The following is a 16,595-nucleotide window of genomic DNA, read 5'->3' as shown; positions in this document are numbered from 1 at the left end:
TTATCATAGAAGGACAAGCACAACCTCAAAATGGATGAAAAAGGTAACTCAATGATATACAACCATTTTTCCTTTATTACAATTTTAACGAGTACTTCATATTATTTCTCATCAAATCAAGGATACTTTTGAACCACAATCACGTGAAACATAGTTTCACATAGATGGGTCGCTTGACTTTGACATTGAGAGGGGAAGCATCCATTGCCTATCTCTTCTTATGTAGTAAAAGGAATTTATCAAGTTGCTCGTACATAGTGCAAAGAATTGAAATATCGCTACATGGCCTCTCACAAGGCTGCACTTGGAGCATTGTAGAGGAGATCTTCCAATAAATAAACTGTTCTTGCTAATTCTTACATCTCAATGCCTTACGGAAAGTAAGAACTTTCAATTAACCTGGCAATTGTTTTTTTTAATAACTTTTTGCAACTTGATACTACTTTTGTACATCCAACTCCTCTCTTCCCAAGAAGCAAAATTAAAATCATGCAAAATTTGCAATAATTACACTAAAACTTGGGCTATAGAAGTTGTGCAGTGAATTGCACTTCATGTCAGCAACAGATTTCTTTTTACAGGATTCCTGGCAAGAGCAATACAACTCTGATTGTCACTGTGGATGACTGTCAGGGATGTCTCTGGGAACCCATCTCTCCAAGGAACTGTCGGAGCCAAAGTGCCTCAAAGTAGCGGAACATGCAACGCGATATTCTGCCTCGATAGAAGATAGAGCGACCGTTGGTTGCCTCTTACTGCTCCAAGTGATGGAGGCCGAGGTGTCGGAACCTCCTCCCAAGTCAGAATCACTCCAACCTAAAAGCTAGATCCCGGAATGTTGTCTAGACTGATAGAACAAGCCTCAATTGCGAGACCCTTGAAGATAATGAAGGATTCGCACACCAGCGTCCCAATGAGTCTTCTTAGGTGTCTACATGAAGGAACTGAGAAGACTAACAGAGTAACAAAGATCTAGTTTGGTATTGAGGAGCCAAATCAAAGAACCAATCAACTTACGATATCTACTTGCATCCACTAGATCACTGAGGTCATGCTTGGTCAATTTGCTACTGGGGTCCATGGGTAAGGAAATGGCACGACAGTCGAACGTATGAAAACCCTTCAAAAGCTGCTGAGTATAGCATCCATCTGATAGATGGGCCATTGCTAATGAGTTGCAGCTACTAATACTGTCTAAAGAGTGGCCATCCTGGCAGGAGGAGCGAACGTGTCATCATAATCAATCCCAAGGCACTGAGAGTAGCCTTTTGGCCACAAGTCGGGCTTTGTGCTTATCCACATTTCCATTGGAGTAATACTAGATCTTGTAAACCCATTTGACACCAATGACGGAATGACGCTTAGGGCGTGGTACTAACTCCCAGGTCCCATTCCGCTCAATAGAATCCAACTCCAGCTCCATGGCTTGCTTCTAGTGGGTCTGAGAGAGGGCTTCCCGAACATTTGAAGGCTCCTTGTCTTTGAGGATGCGCGACATCAAGAAATAGTTTACCTGAAGTAGAACTACCTCTAGAACCTTTTCCTTATTAGGATGGGATCGCCGAGGTCCATCCTCCTCCCGAAGCCATGAGGAAGGAATGTCGATGACACCGAAGTCACGAAGAATCTGAATCAACCAACGAGGTACCTTCTGAGAGCTTGACCGAGAACTTTCCCCAACGGCCTAGTGAGGTGGGGAATCATCTGGATCATTGTCGGGGTCTCTCAACCACAGTACGATTCTTGCGCTCAACAACTCCTACTTCAAAGGCAGTGTCGATGTTGGCAAACTCCCGTTGAATGTCTTTCGTCACACTAAACTCCTCAAATGGATGAGAACCAAATTCACCACCTTTGTCAGACCAAAGAGCTTTTACATGGAAGTTAGATTCATTCTCAACTAAGGCACACCATTTCCGAAAGCGAGAATAAGCCAGAGATTTTTGAGCCAAGAAGTATATCCACATAGACCTGATGAAGTCATCAATCAGTAGCATGAAGTAGAGAACCCCACCAAGACTGGCAACAAACATTGGTCCACTGAGATCAATATGGACCAACTCTAACGGGAAGGAAGCCTGCCGTGAAGCGGGCTTCGAGAACGCATCCCGGTGTTGTTGGCCTTGAATACATGACCAACACTGACTGTGCTTGTTGCCCACATCCGATAGTCCGAGGACCATTTGTTCTCGAGCAGCACACCGGAGAGCATCAACATTCAAGTGACCAAACCAAAAATGCCAAAGGTCACCTTAAAGAGACGACGTGATCGTGGAAAGTGCTAACAAAGTATAAATGCCATGACTAGCTGTACCAGTCTGTACCACCTAACCGGTAGCCTTATCTCGAACATCCACAAAGTTTCCATCAAACAATGCTGTCGTTCTCATAAACAAACAGCAGATTGAATCCAAAAGAGGAAACGAACAAAACTCGAGAGGAGTGCATCACTCCTTCTCCATTGGGAATGATGTCAAGGTTGCCGTCACCACGAACTTTGATGTAGCTATCACCAATACACGTTGGAGATATCATAGCCAAAGAGTGTGTTGGTGTGAAGTACTAGGTGCTCTAGTACTAGTTTATGTGTGTGTGTGTGTCTTGTGTGAGTGCCACGTGTCATCACGGGACTTATCCCATATGCACTAGGTGCTAGCGTGTGAGTCAGTAGCCTATATAAGGCTTGTACTTCACTTATCTTGTCATGCTTGATGAATGAATGAAAGCCTTCTTCATGTCTTCATTTGAGCATCATTTCCTCACACCCTAACCTTCCTTCTCTCTCTCTCTCTCTCTCTCTCTCTCTCTCTCTCTCTCTTCACCATGTTTCTAGCATGGTATCAAAGCCACCTTCCATAGCTGCCACGTCACCCTAGCCCTAACCCTAATTCTGCTTCAGCCCTTCTTCCTGCTGTAAGCCTACAGCCGCCTCAGCCCTGCTCCATTTCGCCCGTTGTTCATTTCCACCTCTAGCTATCTCTTCCTTTCAGCTTGTCTCGCCTCTATTCACCTCCTCCTTGCACCTGTTTGCATCAGCTTAGAGTCTTCACAGCCTGCCCCATCCGGATTGCCTAGGAGCTGTCTTGAGTGCTCTGCGGCCTTCTTACTTGCTGGTCGGTTCATTGTGCCTGCACGGGTGGACCTTCAGGGCCGTTATGGAGCTTTCCATCGCCAAAATCAACCTCTTATGTGCTGCTGCTGCATAAGCACCTCCAACAGAGCCACTTCCGAGCTATTTCAAGCACTCCAGCATACATATACCAGCTGACTTTTACTGTGGTGACCTGCTGCAGTACTTTGGAGTGCCTTGCTGAGCCGCTTTGCAGATTTCGAGACCCACCTTTGCATCTGGAGCACCCACAGCTATTGCCTCATTTACATCAGCCACAGGACCTATGTGAGTATTTTGGAGTCCTTCAGGCCTTCGACCAGCTACTGCAACTATCTACAGGAGCACCTCTTCAGTTGTCTTGCACACGTGAGGCTGCTATTGCATTTGGAAGCCTCCGAGGTCATTCAAAAGTTGCTGATCACATTTATTTAAGCATTTCTCAGGCTGCTGCCCGCCTTCACGAAGTCCTATTCAATCATGACTTCCTTGTCTTCAAGTTCCCTCCTCGTGGAGAAGTTCAAGGGGGAAGGTTTTCCCACATGGCAAACCAAAATGCAGCTTCTCCTTATGTGTGAAGGAGTTTGGGATGTTGTTGAGGATGATCACCTTGAGTTACTTGATCAACAACACCAAAGAATTTGGAAGCAACAGAATGCTCATATACCTAGATGAATCCAGAAAGATTCCCAAACTCATCCTCTAAAAACACAACATAGTGCACTTTCAATCTCACGATAGTCACTCATAAGATTGAAAACCATAAACTCCATCACGCATAGCAAGGACTAGCTACTATAACATCCCCACTGACGTCATCAACGCCCAACAATGGGTGTAGACCATAGTATAAAAATATACTCTCACACATACAAATCCACACACCCACACATACTTGAGCATCCATTTATACAAAGTCTTCGTACTGAGTTTCTGTCGGCACTCCGGAGGTGAAGGGCAAACTCAGCCATGACGAAGGCTAGCACTAAAGGAGAAGGCTAATAAAAAAGTAGTCCAAATCTCTTCATTCAAGCTACAACTACTTGTGAAGTCTAAACGATTTCATTTTAGTCTCTCCCAAACGAGCATCTAAATCTAGCTGATAGGGCAACGCACCATTTAAGATAGAAAGAATTATCGCAATACCAGCAAGCTGCAACTTGGACGAAAACTTCACAAGGTGAAATTTGCATGTCTGCTAATACAGCAGAAGCTTATACCTAGATGAATCCAGGAACATTCCCAAACTCATCCAGCAACAGAATGCTCAGGCCATTGCCCTCATTGGTCATTGCTTAGCTGACTCTCTTATCCATCGTGTCAATGTCAAGTCAACAGCTAAGCAGATTTGGAGTCGCCTCGAGACCTTCTTTGGTAATAAAATCACCAACTCTATAGTCTTTTTGGAGCTCAAATTTTATGATCTGAAAATGGAAGAGAGTGATGGGTTGAGTGATCATCTAGCCCAGTTTCAATCTCTTGTTCAACAACTCTCAAGTTTGAGAAGTGTCCTTGATGATGAAGATAAGATGGATGTCCTTATGAAGAGTATGCATGGAATTTCTCCCTTGAGCACACTCTTGAGATCCTTCGTCTTGCCACTACCACGTTTGATGATATGGCGGCACTCCTCATTGAGAAGGACCATCACAATAAGGAAGCCGCTCTTGCCTCTCATGTTGATAATGCATTTACTTCCACAAGCAAATAGAAGACCAACAAGAACATTATTTGCAGATTTTACAAGAGGAAAGGACACATTGAAGCCCATTTCTTCAAGAAGAAAGCACAGGAACAAGAGAAGCACCATGCCAATCTTCTAGATGAAGACCAAGCTGAACCTGAAGAGCCCCCGAAGGAGATACATGCAGCTACAGAAGAGATGCACGGCCTCTCTCTTGACGACGAGGATCCTTTTGACTAGGATTGGGCTTTCTAGGCCCCTATGCTATGTGTGCTTGTGTTGAGTCATTAAAGATTCTCAGCCTTGAATTGTCCCTCTAAAGTGAATGTATTTGGAGTTAGTAAGAGGTACTCTGCCCTGGGTTGTCCCCCCAAAATGAATGTATTGTCTTTTACTTTGGTTTGATGGTATTGACCACCCAGTTTAGAGTAAGGGGGGTGACGAGTGATGGTTTTCCCTTGCCGGTCGCAAGCTGACTAAGAAGTCACTATCACACAAGAGGTGTTGGACAGTTGGGATGCGGTGGATGGGGGATCGGTCTACTCTTTGCGTGTTGGTCTCACACTCTTTGCTCTGAAGAGGGGTGTTGGAGATATCATAGCCAAAGAGTGTGTTGGTGTGAAGTACTAGGTGATCTAGTACTAGTTTATGAGTGCGAGTTTTGTGTGAGTGCCACGTGTCATCATGGGACTCATCCCATATGCACTAGGTGCTAGTGTGTGAGTGAGTAGCTGATATATAAGGTTTGTACTTCACTTATCTTATCATACTTGATGAATGAATGAAATCCTTCCTCATGTCTTCATTTGAGCATCATTTCCTCACTCTCTTCACCATGTTTCTAACAATACAGACATCACCACCGAAAATCACAAAATCCTTCAACCCAGCTGAAGAAGGACTCATACTCTGAAATGCCCCGCTATCAATGATCCAGGTCCCGACGTCTTAGGCTTGGAGAGGCAGAACCCCTCTCCAACAAAGGATGCAAGAGAATCAATCATTTCAATATGCACAAAAGTGGGAGTGATAGCAGCAGAGGAAGAACTTGGCCCTTTGGAAGAACCGGGACCTTTGTTGTTAGCCCGATACGGGCACTTCTGCCAGTAATGATCTTTCTCGCCGCAGTGATTACACGACCTTTGCGTCTTCAATGCCTCCTTCTCAGATCCAGTCCTCGTATCAAGGGTACAACGTCCTTGAAACTTGCCGACTATGGGGATGCCAAAGCATCAGAGCCACCGCCATGGGGAGAACTTTGAAACCGCTCCTCTTGATCCAGCACCATAGGCACCAATCCCTCCCAGGTGAGAGTACACATCGTGCCACTAGTGATTAGGGAAGAAGTATTGCAATCTTATGACCTGGCAGACTTCATCCTGGTAGGTGTAACAAGGCCAGATCCCTTCGATGAAAGTTTGGGCATCCCATTTTGGATTAGAAGGCGGCCAAGAATCTGGCCTAGATCTGGGACCGTGTCAATGCAAGGGTGCGCTCGTTCATTTTCTTGAACTGTACTACTCATATTATTAACCACATGTCGGCTACAAAGAGTATCTAGGAGCATTTGGTCCCCTCTATAATCGGACTTCTCCGATGAAGAGGGTCTCTCTTCAGGTTCCGATGCGGATATTAGATCATGCTAGGTCATTTTCCATGAGGGAACATATCAATAAGCTTCATGAATTTTAACAGGAGATACTTCTAGTAGGAAAGGAGATCTCATATGAAGATATGGCAATTACTTTTGTCTCATCCCACTTCCCCGTAATCTGCTTTTCATCATAACAAGCCACACGCCATAATTGTTCTCGTCCACTTGTCAGTCGACAGGGAACGTGGGTAAGACATGAATCTTCACCTTGTTTTTGCCAAATCTTGTAGAGAAGCAATGGGATAGAAGTGAGAGAGAAGGGGAATAGAGGAAGAGCAATGAAGAAAGAAACAAGGAGGAAGGAGAAAAGGCTGAAGAGGTTTGAAGAGAATGCTTCCTTCAACCTCTGAGCGACTGGCCTTCACATAAACTTCCCCTTCGATCTGAAAACACCCTTCAGATTAACTATCCTTCTATGTACTTCAATAGCAGCCCATACCTTCTCAACTTCCACTACGAACAGCTTCCCAAGATGTTGATATAGCTTGTTGATTCTCCTCTCCACAGCTCAGGCCCTTTTAGCCAGCCTTAGGCTCAGATACCATGTGAGAAGTGCTGCAGCATGGAGCGAAGACGGAGAGAAAACAGCAAACACTTACAAGAAAACAAGAGAGACTTGCACATGAACTCAAGAAAAACTCCTCAACTGCAGAAGAAAACCCTCTACTGATGTGTGAACAACGGTGAGCTGAAATGAAAAACAAGGGAGGAAGGGGGCCCTATTTACTGGATCACCCCCTATCCCAAAAACAGACTCAGGGGGAGTAGGTGGCCGACTACATGGGCCAGCCTTGTCTGGAGCAGACCTTGTTGAATCCCCTCTCCACAGCTCAGGCCCTTTTAGTCAGCCTTAAGCTCAGATACCATGTGAGAAGTGCAGTGGCACGGAGCGAAACGGAGAGAAAACAGCAAACACTTACAAGAAAACAAGAGAGACTTGCACATGATCTCAAGAAAAACTCCTCAACCAGGAGAAAACCCTCTACTGATGTGTGAACAACGGTGAGCTGAAATGAAAAACAAGGGAGGGAGTAGACCCTATTTATAGGATCACCCCCTACCCCAAAAACAGACCGAGGGGGAGCAGGTGGCTGACTACATGGGCCGGCCTTGTCTGGAGCAGGCCGACAAGATGGTCAATTGTGGGGTCAGCTATTGGGAGGCCAAAGTGCTCACAAAACAAGGCCAAAGTGCTCCGGACTGATGGCGGCCCCTCCAAGGCCTCGAAACAAGGGCAGACAGCCTTGCCCAAGGCCATGAACACGTAGGCCTCCATGGTGAACAACCGCGAGCGAACCCACAACAATGGCCCTGACACTCCCTCACATGGGCGGGCAGACCCACAACCAAGGCCCTCACTCAAGGACACAGGAGATGAACTCTAACAGATGCACCATTGAAGCAAGATCTCTCTAGGACAGAACCTAAAAAAGATGGTGTAGCAAGAAATGCAAAGAGTCCCATCAGCATTTCATGTATACTTAAAACATGCCACACAAAGATGGCCCAAAAGGCGAAGAAGCATACAAAAGCATATCCAAGTCTTGAAAGAGTGTATATATATACCTAGATGAGTCCAGACACATGCCTAAACTCATCCTCTAAAAACAACATAGTAAAGTTTCAATCTCATAATCGTCACTCATAAGGTTGAAAACCATAAACTCCATCACATATAGCAAGGACTAGCTACTATGACATCCCCACTGACGTCATCAGCGTCCAACAGTGGGTGTAGACCATAGTATAAACATATGCTCTCACATACAAATCCACACACGCACACATACTTGAGCATCCATTTGTACAAAGTCTTCGTACTGAGTTTATGTTGGCACTCTAGAGGTAAAGAAAGAAAGAAAGAAAGAAAGAGAGTTTATAAAAGTCTTCAGAAGACCTATGGGTCTATGAGACTGTGAAAATCCTAATACAACGAGCTGTGGTAGTGGAGCTACTAAACGAGCGTCCATACCAATGCAAAATGCAAAAAATGCAAAAATGCAGAATGGCAGTACTAAGTCCTAAGTACAACATAGTCATGTCGATGGTCGACTATATATATCAATCTCAGCATCATCATCACTATCATCATCATCCCCAGCAACGGCAAGATATCAAGATGGATGAGGCCGTGGAGGCATGAAGTCGGCAATAGAGTGTTGTCGGCCACTCAGAGGTGACGTCCTCGCACGTCTCCTGGTCGTAGCTCTGTGTCTAACCAGGGCTACTGTGACCCCCGTTGGTCGGGCTCCGACTCTAAACAAGGAGGGGATGTCTCCAAGTGTGATCTGTGTGTCGACCCTCTGTCTGAGCTTTCGGGTCACGGGCTCCGAGTCACGGTCATGTCGAGGCCTCGTCTCGTTGGGGTCCATGTGATCTAGCTGAAAGAACTCCGTGATATAGCTCTGAGAGGGATCAACCGAGGAAGAATTCTGCTCCTGTCTCCGTGCTCGTGAGTATCCTCTCGCCGTGTCTAAGTGCCTCATGAATGAAACCTGCCAAACAACGCTGGTCTGGGTAGGAGAGAAAATTGGCTAAAATCCCATAACTATCTCTGAAGAGGCAGTGGAAACGTCCTCGGATCTCATAGTACGCAAGCTCAGCCCTTTCAAAGGCTAGCACTAAAATTGAAAGAGTATAGTTGTAAAATTGCCAAAAACTAGCTAAGTCCACTTATTTACTTTCAAATACATTTACAATTTCTCTAGGTTGAGGATCTAGGCTAGTTCAATGTCTACATATGTATGTACAACAATACAACCAAGTGACTATATGCTTTCAAAAGAGTACTTGTCAATTTAAAGTTTTCTCAAGCCTTCTTGATTGGCTCTTTTGCTTCTTGGACATCTCAACCTTACCATCTCAATAACATTGGCAATTTCTCCAAGTTGAGGATGTAGGCTAGTTCAATGTCTCAATATGTATGTACAATGGTACAACAAAGTGACTATGTGCTTTCAATAGAGTAATTGTCAATTTAAAGTTTTCTAAAGCCTTCTTGATTGGATTTTTGCTTCTTGTACACCTTAGCCTAGCCATCTCAAATATGCATCTTTGGGAGGACATAGCCTTGATGTTCACACCCCAAGACCATCAATAGTTATGTTTTCAAAAGAGGATATGACTAGACCATTTCAACCTCGTGCAAATAATTGTAGTGCAACCGGTAGAACTGAGCTGATATCTAAGCTAGACTCATTCAACTAGGGATATAATCCACAGGTCTTTCGAAGCACAACTATTGTCCACTTGCATTGTGAGTAATTTTGATAACCCAATATACCACACAATACAGAGGTCAAAGTAAATACTAAGAAACTAACGCTCTTTTAAACATACTTGCTTGAATAAAACAAAAATCGTGTAATACTCTTGTTCTACAACAACCATGAAAGTACTATTGTATTTTAAAGAAAATAGGACACAAGGGAAGATAACAGCTCTTTCCCACTGGACTAAATGGTCTGCATACTAAGATCCCTTCCAATGTCCATAGTAACCACGTCTACAACAACTAGAATGCTGTTCCGGCCACAAGACATGGAAGAACGTGGCCGGAACATTCCCAGGTAAGGTATTTGGAAAATGCATTCCAGCCCTAATGTCGGCGGTTCCATTTTGGGGTTGGAGGCGGCCTGGTAAAAAAGTCCTAAATTACAAGTTTCTTTCACCATTTTGCATCACAGGTGCCTACTTCTGCAGCTCCTCCATTGCTCCAGCCCTACCCTAGTGCAGCTTGTACACTACGCAAAATATAAAAAAAGGAGGCTATGCCTCGGGCCTGAAGGCCTCAATATAAAATATGACTCAAGACTCTCGAGTCAAAACATCGGATATAGAAAAAGAGAGTCAGACCCTAATGGTTTGAAGGTGGCATTGCAATAGAGACCTCTCCCTCATCCTGTTGAGCCTCATCATCCTACTCCTATTCTTGGGCCTCATCATCCTCATGACCTCTCCCTCATCCTGTTGAGCCTCATCATCCTACTCCTATTCTTGGGCCTCATAATCCTCATGCTCAAGAGCATCCTTTGCTGCATCATTGTCAGAGTCCTCATCTGGTTTAGATTCCAGATATGGTTCGTGAGTGCACTTTGCCTTGAACTTGTTAAGCAAACGCAAGTTTGCATTAACAAATACAAGAATATTTGCCTTCTGAACCCCAAGCTTGTTCCTCTTCTTGGATGCAATGTTTCCAAAATTGTTCCACAACTGCTCAACGGGCGAAGAGCTGCACCCCTACTAAGTATATGAATGGCCAAGCACTGCAACAATGGAGTAGATGCTCCATAGTCCTCCCACCAACGAACGGAGGAAATCTTGAACCTGTCATTCCGTGCATCCTCCAAATGAAACAACCCTTTCCCTTGCCTATAAAATGACAGCTCCTCTGGCACTTTTCTCCTATCATTTGCACTTGGGACAAGACGTCTCAATACCTTCTCCCATCCTTGCACCACCTCTTTATTCGTTTCTTGCCCCTTCCCTTGAAAATTTGGATCCAAAACAAAGGCTGCAGCACCAAAGATGAATTATATTTTGTCCATCAAGGGGTTGCAAGTGTCCTCAACTCCTCCTTCCTCCAAGGATACAAAGCATCTTTGCTTTGAATGGTCTCAATCATCTATCCATTGCTTCATATACCTTCCCAATACAAGGACTATCTCCATCGACAAGCCTCAACATCAAAGGAACATGCTTTAAAACCTGAAGCAAGAGGCAAATGCCATCCCAAAATTATATGCTCTCGGATCTATAGTATTCTAGACTTCGTCTTTAAGCACACTGCAAACATGTGCATTCCATTTTCGAGTTTTCTAAGAGTGTCTTTAAAAGTCTAGAGCTCAAATGGAAAGTTTAGAGCTGCTAAAAGTGGCTTTCTTCTCATAATTTGGTATACTTCCATGTGAATTCATGACATCCCGTTCCCCCATTCCCCCTTACCGGAACCCCGTTCCGACACCGAGTCAGAGTGTCAGATTGTGAATTTGAAAAACACGGGTTTCAATCCCTCTCCCTTCCAAGCTGGTGGTCATGCAGATGTTTGCAAGGCCATGCATTGCATTCATACATGCACCCCACACATCTAGCACATCAACTCAAGACACCAGAACTCCTAGAAACAAGTTTTCCTAACCCATAGCTCTCATTTTTGTTGTGAACCCTACAGAAGAGAAGTGTTAACCAACTAAAAAAGATTACAAAATGTGCAATAACAATTGTTTACACGTGTGAAGGGCAACACATTAAACAACCTAACAATTCTGTTTATTTAACTACGTTTTTAACATTGCTAGCCCCAATTCAGAACTCGAGCTCCAAAAACTTGGGCAGCTGGACAAGCAGAGAAGTAATAATGGAACCCATAAGTGGACCTTGCAAAAGCTTCTAACAGGAATACCAAGCCCCAATTTTTCCACCATCGACATACCTGGAGTTGAACAACTGCCTTTTGTGCCTTCTCCTTGAATACAGGATCTGCATCAAATCTTTTCTTCGAGGCTTTGTAGAACTCCTGCTCCAAATAATTAGAAACCAAAAATCAATCCAAAGTATACAGTTTTTGGTGGAGACATTTAATAATGTGAGAAATCTCTAAACTACAAGAAACAGCTTCTTTAAGAGATTTTGATATACTCCCTCTCTCTCTCCCTTCCTACTCCCGCCCATTTGCATGCCTGCAGCATGTCTGTAAATGAGCCACTGATGACTGAGGCAGCTTCAGAAAAGTCACGCATCAACAAAATTTACAGGTAGCAAGCACGTATGTAGATTTTAACATGTTTTACTGCATAAAAACAGATTCTCTAAGCAGTCTGTTATTCATGCATCTCTCAAAGTTCTTGTAAATTGTCATTTCACGTTTAAGATAATGTCCTGTAACTACATGTGAAAAGTCCCTGATACCGTTGATATTATTTTCCACAAACTTGATACAAATGATAAATATAGAAACCCTTCTGCCAAGTTCCAACGCATAAACTGACACTTTCTGTGTTTTTCCCCTTAACTGCAGTGAGCAGCATTCAACAGTGCACAGCCAACCTACACTTACCTGAAGCAACAACATTTCCTGACTAACTGGGAAATCTATTGTCGCCCATGCAGCTGTACCAGAAACATAGGACAATAATAATTGGCTTGACCTAACAAAAATTCAAAACAACAATTACACATTCAATCATCAGAAAACTTACCACTCGACCATAGAGACATCTGTACAGTATAAAGTCCATGCCTTTACCTTCCACAGTACACCTCACAAAGATACCCTCACCACAGATGCTGGCCACAAAAGGTGAAGCAGAAAAATAATGTCAGGAGCCCTAACACATTGCAGCTCCATTGACTAATTTGTTTAGGCTCTAATAGAGCTCACATTTCTTTTGATCCAGACTGAACATCACATGTGTGCATAGCATGCTACGACAAATGATGCCATGTAAGTTTTGCCTTGCTTATTTAGTTTTACTAACAAAATAACCGTTTGGTCAGTGCATGTATGCAGGACGTAAGCGAACACCTTCTAGTTAGTTCAACACAATGGAAATAAGAGTTTGCCTTACTACAAAAAAATAACGGGTAGAGGTAAACCAAGGAGCCGATCCAAATTTAGATGGATGACATCTAGAGATTCCCCCAGGGTCATTGGGCGTTTGCTAGTCATGAACCAGTCACTCCATCATACATAGCGTAGGCTCTCAATCACATAATACAAAAAGGCAAGTATTTATATTATCATATCCATAGTAGCAAGTGTTTGTCAAAGCTCCAGACTCCAGCAAGGGCGGGCAGACTCAGTCATGAGGGAGGATAGTATAAAAAACACAACTAAAGATGCAGGAAATCATCAATTCAAAGTATAATTGAAGGAATTCACCTGCAACTTATCAACAGCCTGATCACCTGCTTCCTCCCAGTTGGGGTACTTTTCGAAAAGATATTCTATTAGCATCCCAAACTGCATTCATTCAGCATCAGATCCTGGTCAGGTACATACAAAAAATGGAATTCGACCACAAGAGAGGGAGGCTTCTTATTTAGTTATAATATATATCTAGATTAAATCCAGGAGTGTGCCCAAACTCATCCTCTAAAAACACAACACATGCTTCAACATCTCTTGTTTAGTTATAATGTTTACTTCAAACATGCTTAAACACAAAAATACTACCACGAGACCCTGACCGTATAATAAAGTGAGATGCACAACCAAGTCTATACCTGTGTACCCCAATCACCGACATGGTTTCTTCTTAGCACTTCCACGTTACAGTACTCTAACATTCTTGCTATACAGTCACCAATAATCGTTGATCGCAAATGACCAACATGCATTTCTTTCGCTATATTGGGAGAAGAAAAATCCACCACAGCCCTTCTCACTGAAAGAATGGGTGCCCATATACTGACTCCATCAATCAACATCTTGTGAATCCTCTGCACAAGAAACAAAGAAAAATAAGAAAATGATAAATTGATCGCTGAAGCTAGCGCAAAAGGTAGAGATGTTATCACAGGAGGGAGAGACAGAAAATACACGAGTACCGTCAATTTCATATTTAAAGACAAAACAAAAAGTACACATCAAAGGCACGAACTGGAAGCTTGCGACTCCCATCGAATTTCATCTAAATGCAAATGCACAATTGTAGAGCTCTTCACTCTCAAGCAAGGGACTAAAAGCTGCAAATCACAAAAGCACATCTCATAATCAATGGCACAGCAAAAGCTGTGTTACTACTGCGTAGCCTTCGCTGGACTGTGAAACCTCCAAGCAATTGCCATATCTAAGTACAGAAAAAGGAGATGGTAGACAAGGAATCACCCACTAGAAGAAGCCTCACAATTAACTTCTATTGAATACTACAAAGTATTTGGCTTTAAATGCATTTTGTATTCAAGGTACTCCTTTTAAGTCCAAAGCCACATAGGGTCTACCACCCAAGAGCTCACTGCAATAATCAAATAAACTGCTTTGTTCAGTCAAAGTCCAGAAATTTAACTTATCTAAAAGAATCTCAGCATTCTCAGTAAAGACTCAAGATGATTCAAACCATAGGCTTCCACATGCATGGGATAGACTAGATGCCATGCCAATCAAAAACAGCATGCACACACATTTAACCTCCCTCACAACGCCCTGTAAATTGCACATTCTAAAAATCAAAATTGCTAAGTTATAAATCTTACAAAACATCAGCCTAAGTGTAGACCAATGATGACCAAACTTAGTCACACTCCTTAGGAATAAAAAACATATGCCCTCCCTACTAAGGAGATTTATATAAACTTTTAAAGAAATCCGTAAGATACGAGCAAGGAAAATGTTATCCTTTACTCTCATATCCATCTAGTATTCTCTTCAAAAAGTGAAAGACCTATATACCTACTCAAGAGCATACGAGATTGCACAAGGTTTTCAAGTGTGCTTAAGACCATCAATTTATGCATCCTGTGGTTAGGCGTTGCAACTTGCATGTATCTAGATCAATCCAGGAAATTGCCTAAACTCATCCTCTAAAAACACAACATAGAGCAGTTTCAATCTCATCATAGTCACTCATGAGGTGAAAACCATAAACTCCATCATGCATAGCAGGGACTAGCTACTATGACATCATCAACGCCCAACAGTGGGTGTAGACCATAGTATAACATATGCTCTCACAAAAACAAATCCACACCCACACATACTTGAGCATCCATTTATACAAAGTCTTCGTACTGAGTTTCTGTCATCACTCCAGAGGTGAAGAGCAGAGGCTAGCACTAAAGGAGAGGGCTAATCAAAAAGTAGTCCAAAATCTCTTCATTCATAAAACGTCTTGAAATCCCTTCATTTATAAAATTTACAAGAAACTAATGTAAATTCCTATACGTTGTAACCCGTCCACCCCATCCACCCTTAGGTTGCTCAACTTGACCATCTCATTATATCCCACTGCTAGCTTTAATTCACACATTTCTTAGTATCGCCATCAAAAATAGCTACAAGAGTAGCTGCTCTACTCATGTAAAAGTAAGCTGCATCAAGAATGATGGACGGCATAAAATAAAGTTACATCCCAAGCCTTAACTAATGGGTCAACAAGGCCCATCAATTACCATCAAGAAACACAATTATAAACTTTTCCAAGACTTGGTGAAAGAGAGAGATAATGGGAATGTTCTAGGAATGTCCAATGTCGGAACAGGAACGTTCCAGGATGGGAAAAAGGGAATGCCATGGCAATATGGCAAAATATGAAAACAAAATCACTTTTAACAGTTCTAAACTTTCCATTTCAACTTTGAACACACAAAAATACATAGAAAACTGAAACATACATTGATGAAGATGTTTGCAATGAGAGTAAAGCCATAGAGGTGCAGATGTCCAAATACTATAGATCAAAGAGCGTATAAATATGCAAAATACAAGCAAAGAAGGCCATGCCTCAAGGCTGCAGCCTTGGGCTTAGAAAAAATGACTCGACAACCAAGTATGGTCAATCCTAAAGGTCTGAAGGTGACATAGTGATAGAGGCCTCCACTCCTCTTGAGCCTCATCATCACGATCCTTGGCCTCATCATCATCCTCATGCTCATGAGCATCCTCTGCTTCACCACTATCTGAGTCTTCCTCTGGTCCCAATCAAATACATGTTCGAGAGTGCACTCTTCCCTAAACATGTCAAGCAAACTCAAGTTTACATTCACAAATATAAGATCAGTTACCCCAAGCATGAACCATTTTTAGATGCAATGTTTCTAAAATTGCTCCACAAGTACTCAATTGGCGAAGAGCTAGCATCTTGGCTGAGTATAAGAACGGTCAAACTCTATAACAATGGAGCATTTGTCCAATACTACTCCCACCAACGAACGGAGAAAATCTTAAACTAGTCACATGTGCATGCTTAAAAACAAATCTATTCTTTCCTTGTAGCTCCTTTTGCACTTTCCTCCTATCACCTACATTTAAAACAAGTCGTCTAAATACTTATCTCCCATCTTTCCACCACCTCCGCATCTATTTCTTACCCTTTCCCTTAAAATTCTAGACCCAAAACAAATATATATACCTTCATAAGACCAAAATATATCCAATCTTGGAAACTAAAAAAATTTATAGAAAAAGCCTAAGAACAAAGGAAAGAAGGGAG

At 42.8% G+C, this 16,595-nt stretch overlaps 1 protein-coding gene across 2 annotated transcripts in view; it reads right to left on the bottom strand.

Annotated features, from left to right (window-relative positions):
• The window catches only part of LOC147894724 (arginine--tRNA ligase, chloroplastic/mitochondrial-like), a 61,409-nt gene that overhangs the window by 19,558 nt on the left and 25,256 nt on the right, over positions 1-16,595 (bottom strand). For both annotated transcript variants that reach the window (XM_087384430.1, XM_087384429.1), the window contains 3 exons: positions 13,672-13,887; positions 13,328-13,408; positions 11,879-11,962 (listed from right to left, as the gene is read on the bottom strand). In XM_087384430.1, coding sequence (XP_087240556.1) covers positions 11,879-11,962; positions 13,328-13,408; positions 13,672-13,887 — 381 coding nt within the window. The remainder of the gene's footprint in view (positions 1-11,878; positions 11,963-13,327; positions 13,409-13,671; positions 13,888-16,595) is intronic.

This window comes from Dipteris shenzhenensis, chromosome 14 (genome assembly GCF_047967505.1).
Source record: "Dipteris shenzhenensis isolate YYH24624 ecotype China chromosome 14, Dip_SZ_1.0, whole genome shotgun sequence".
In the NCBI taxonomy this organism is placed as follows: domain Eukaryota; kingdom Viridiplantae; phylum Streptophyta; class Polypodiopsida; order Gleicheniales; family Dipteridaceae; genus Dipteris; species Dipteris shenzhenensis.
This window is presented reverse-complemented; position numbering and strand designations above follow the sequence as displayed.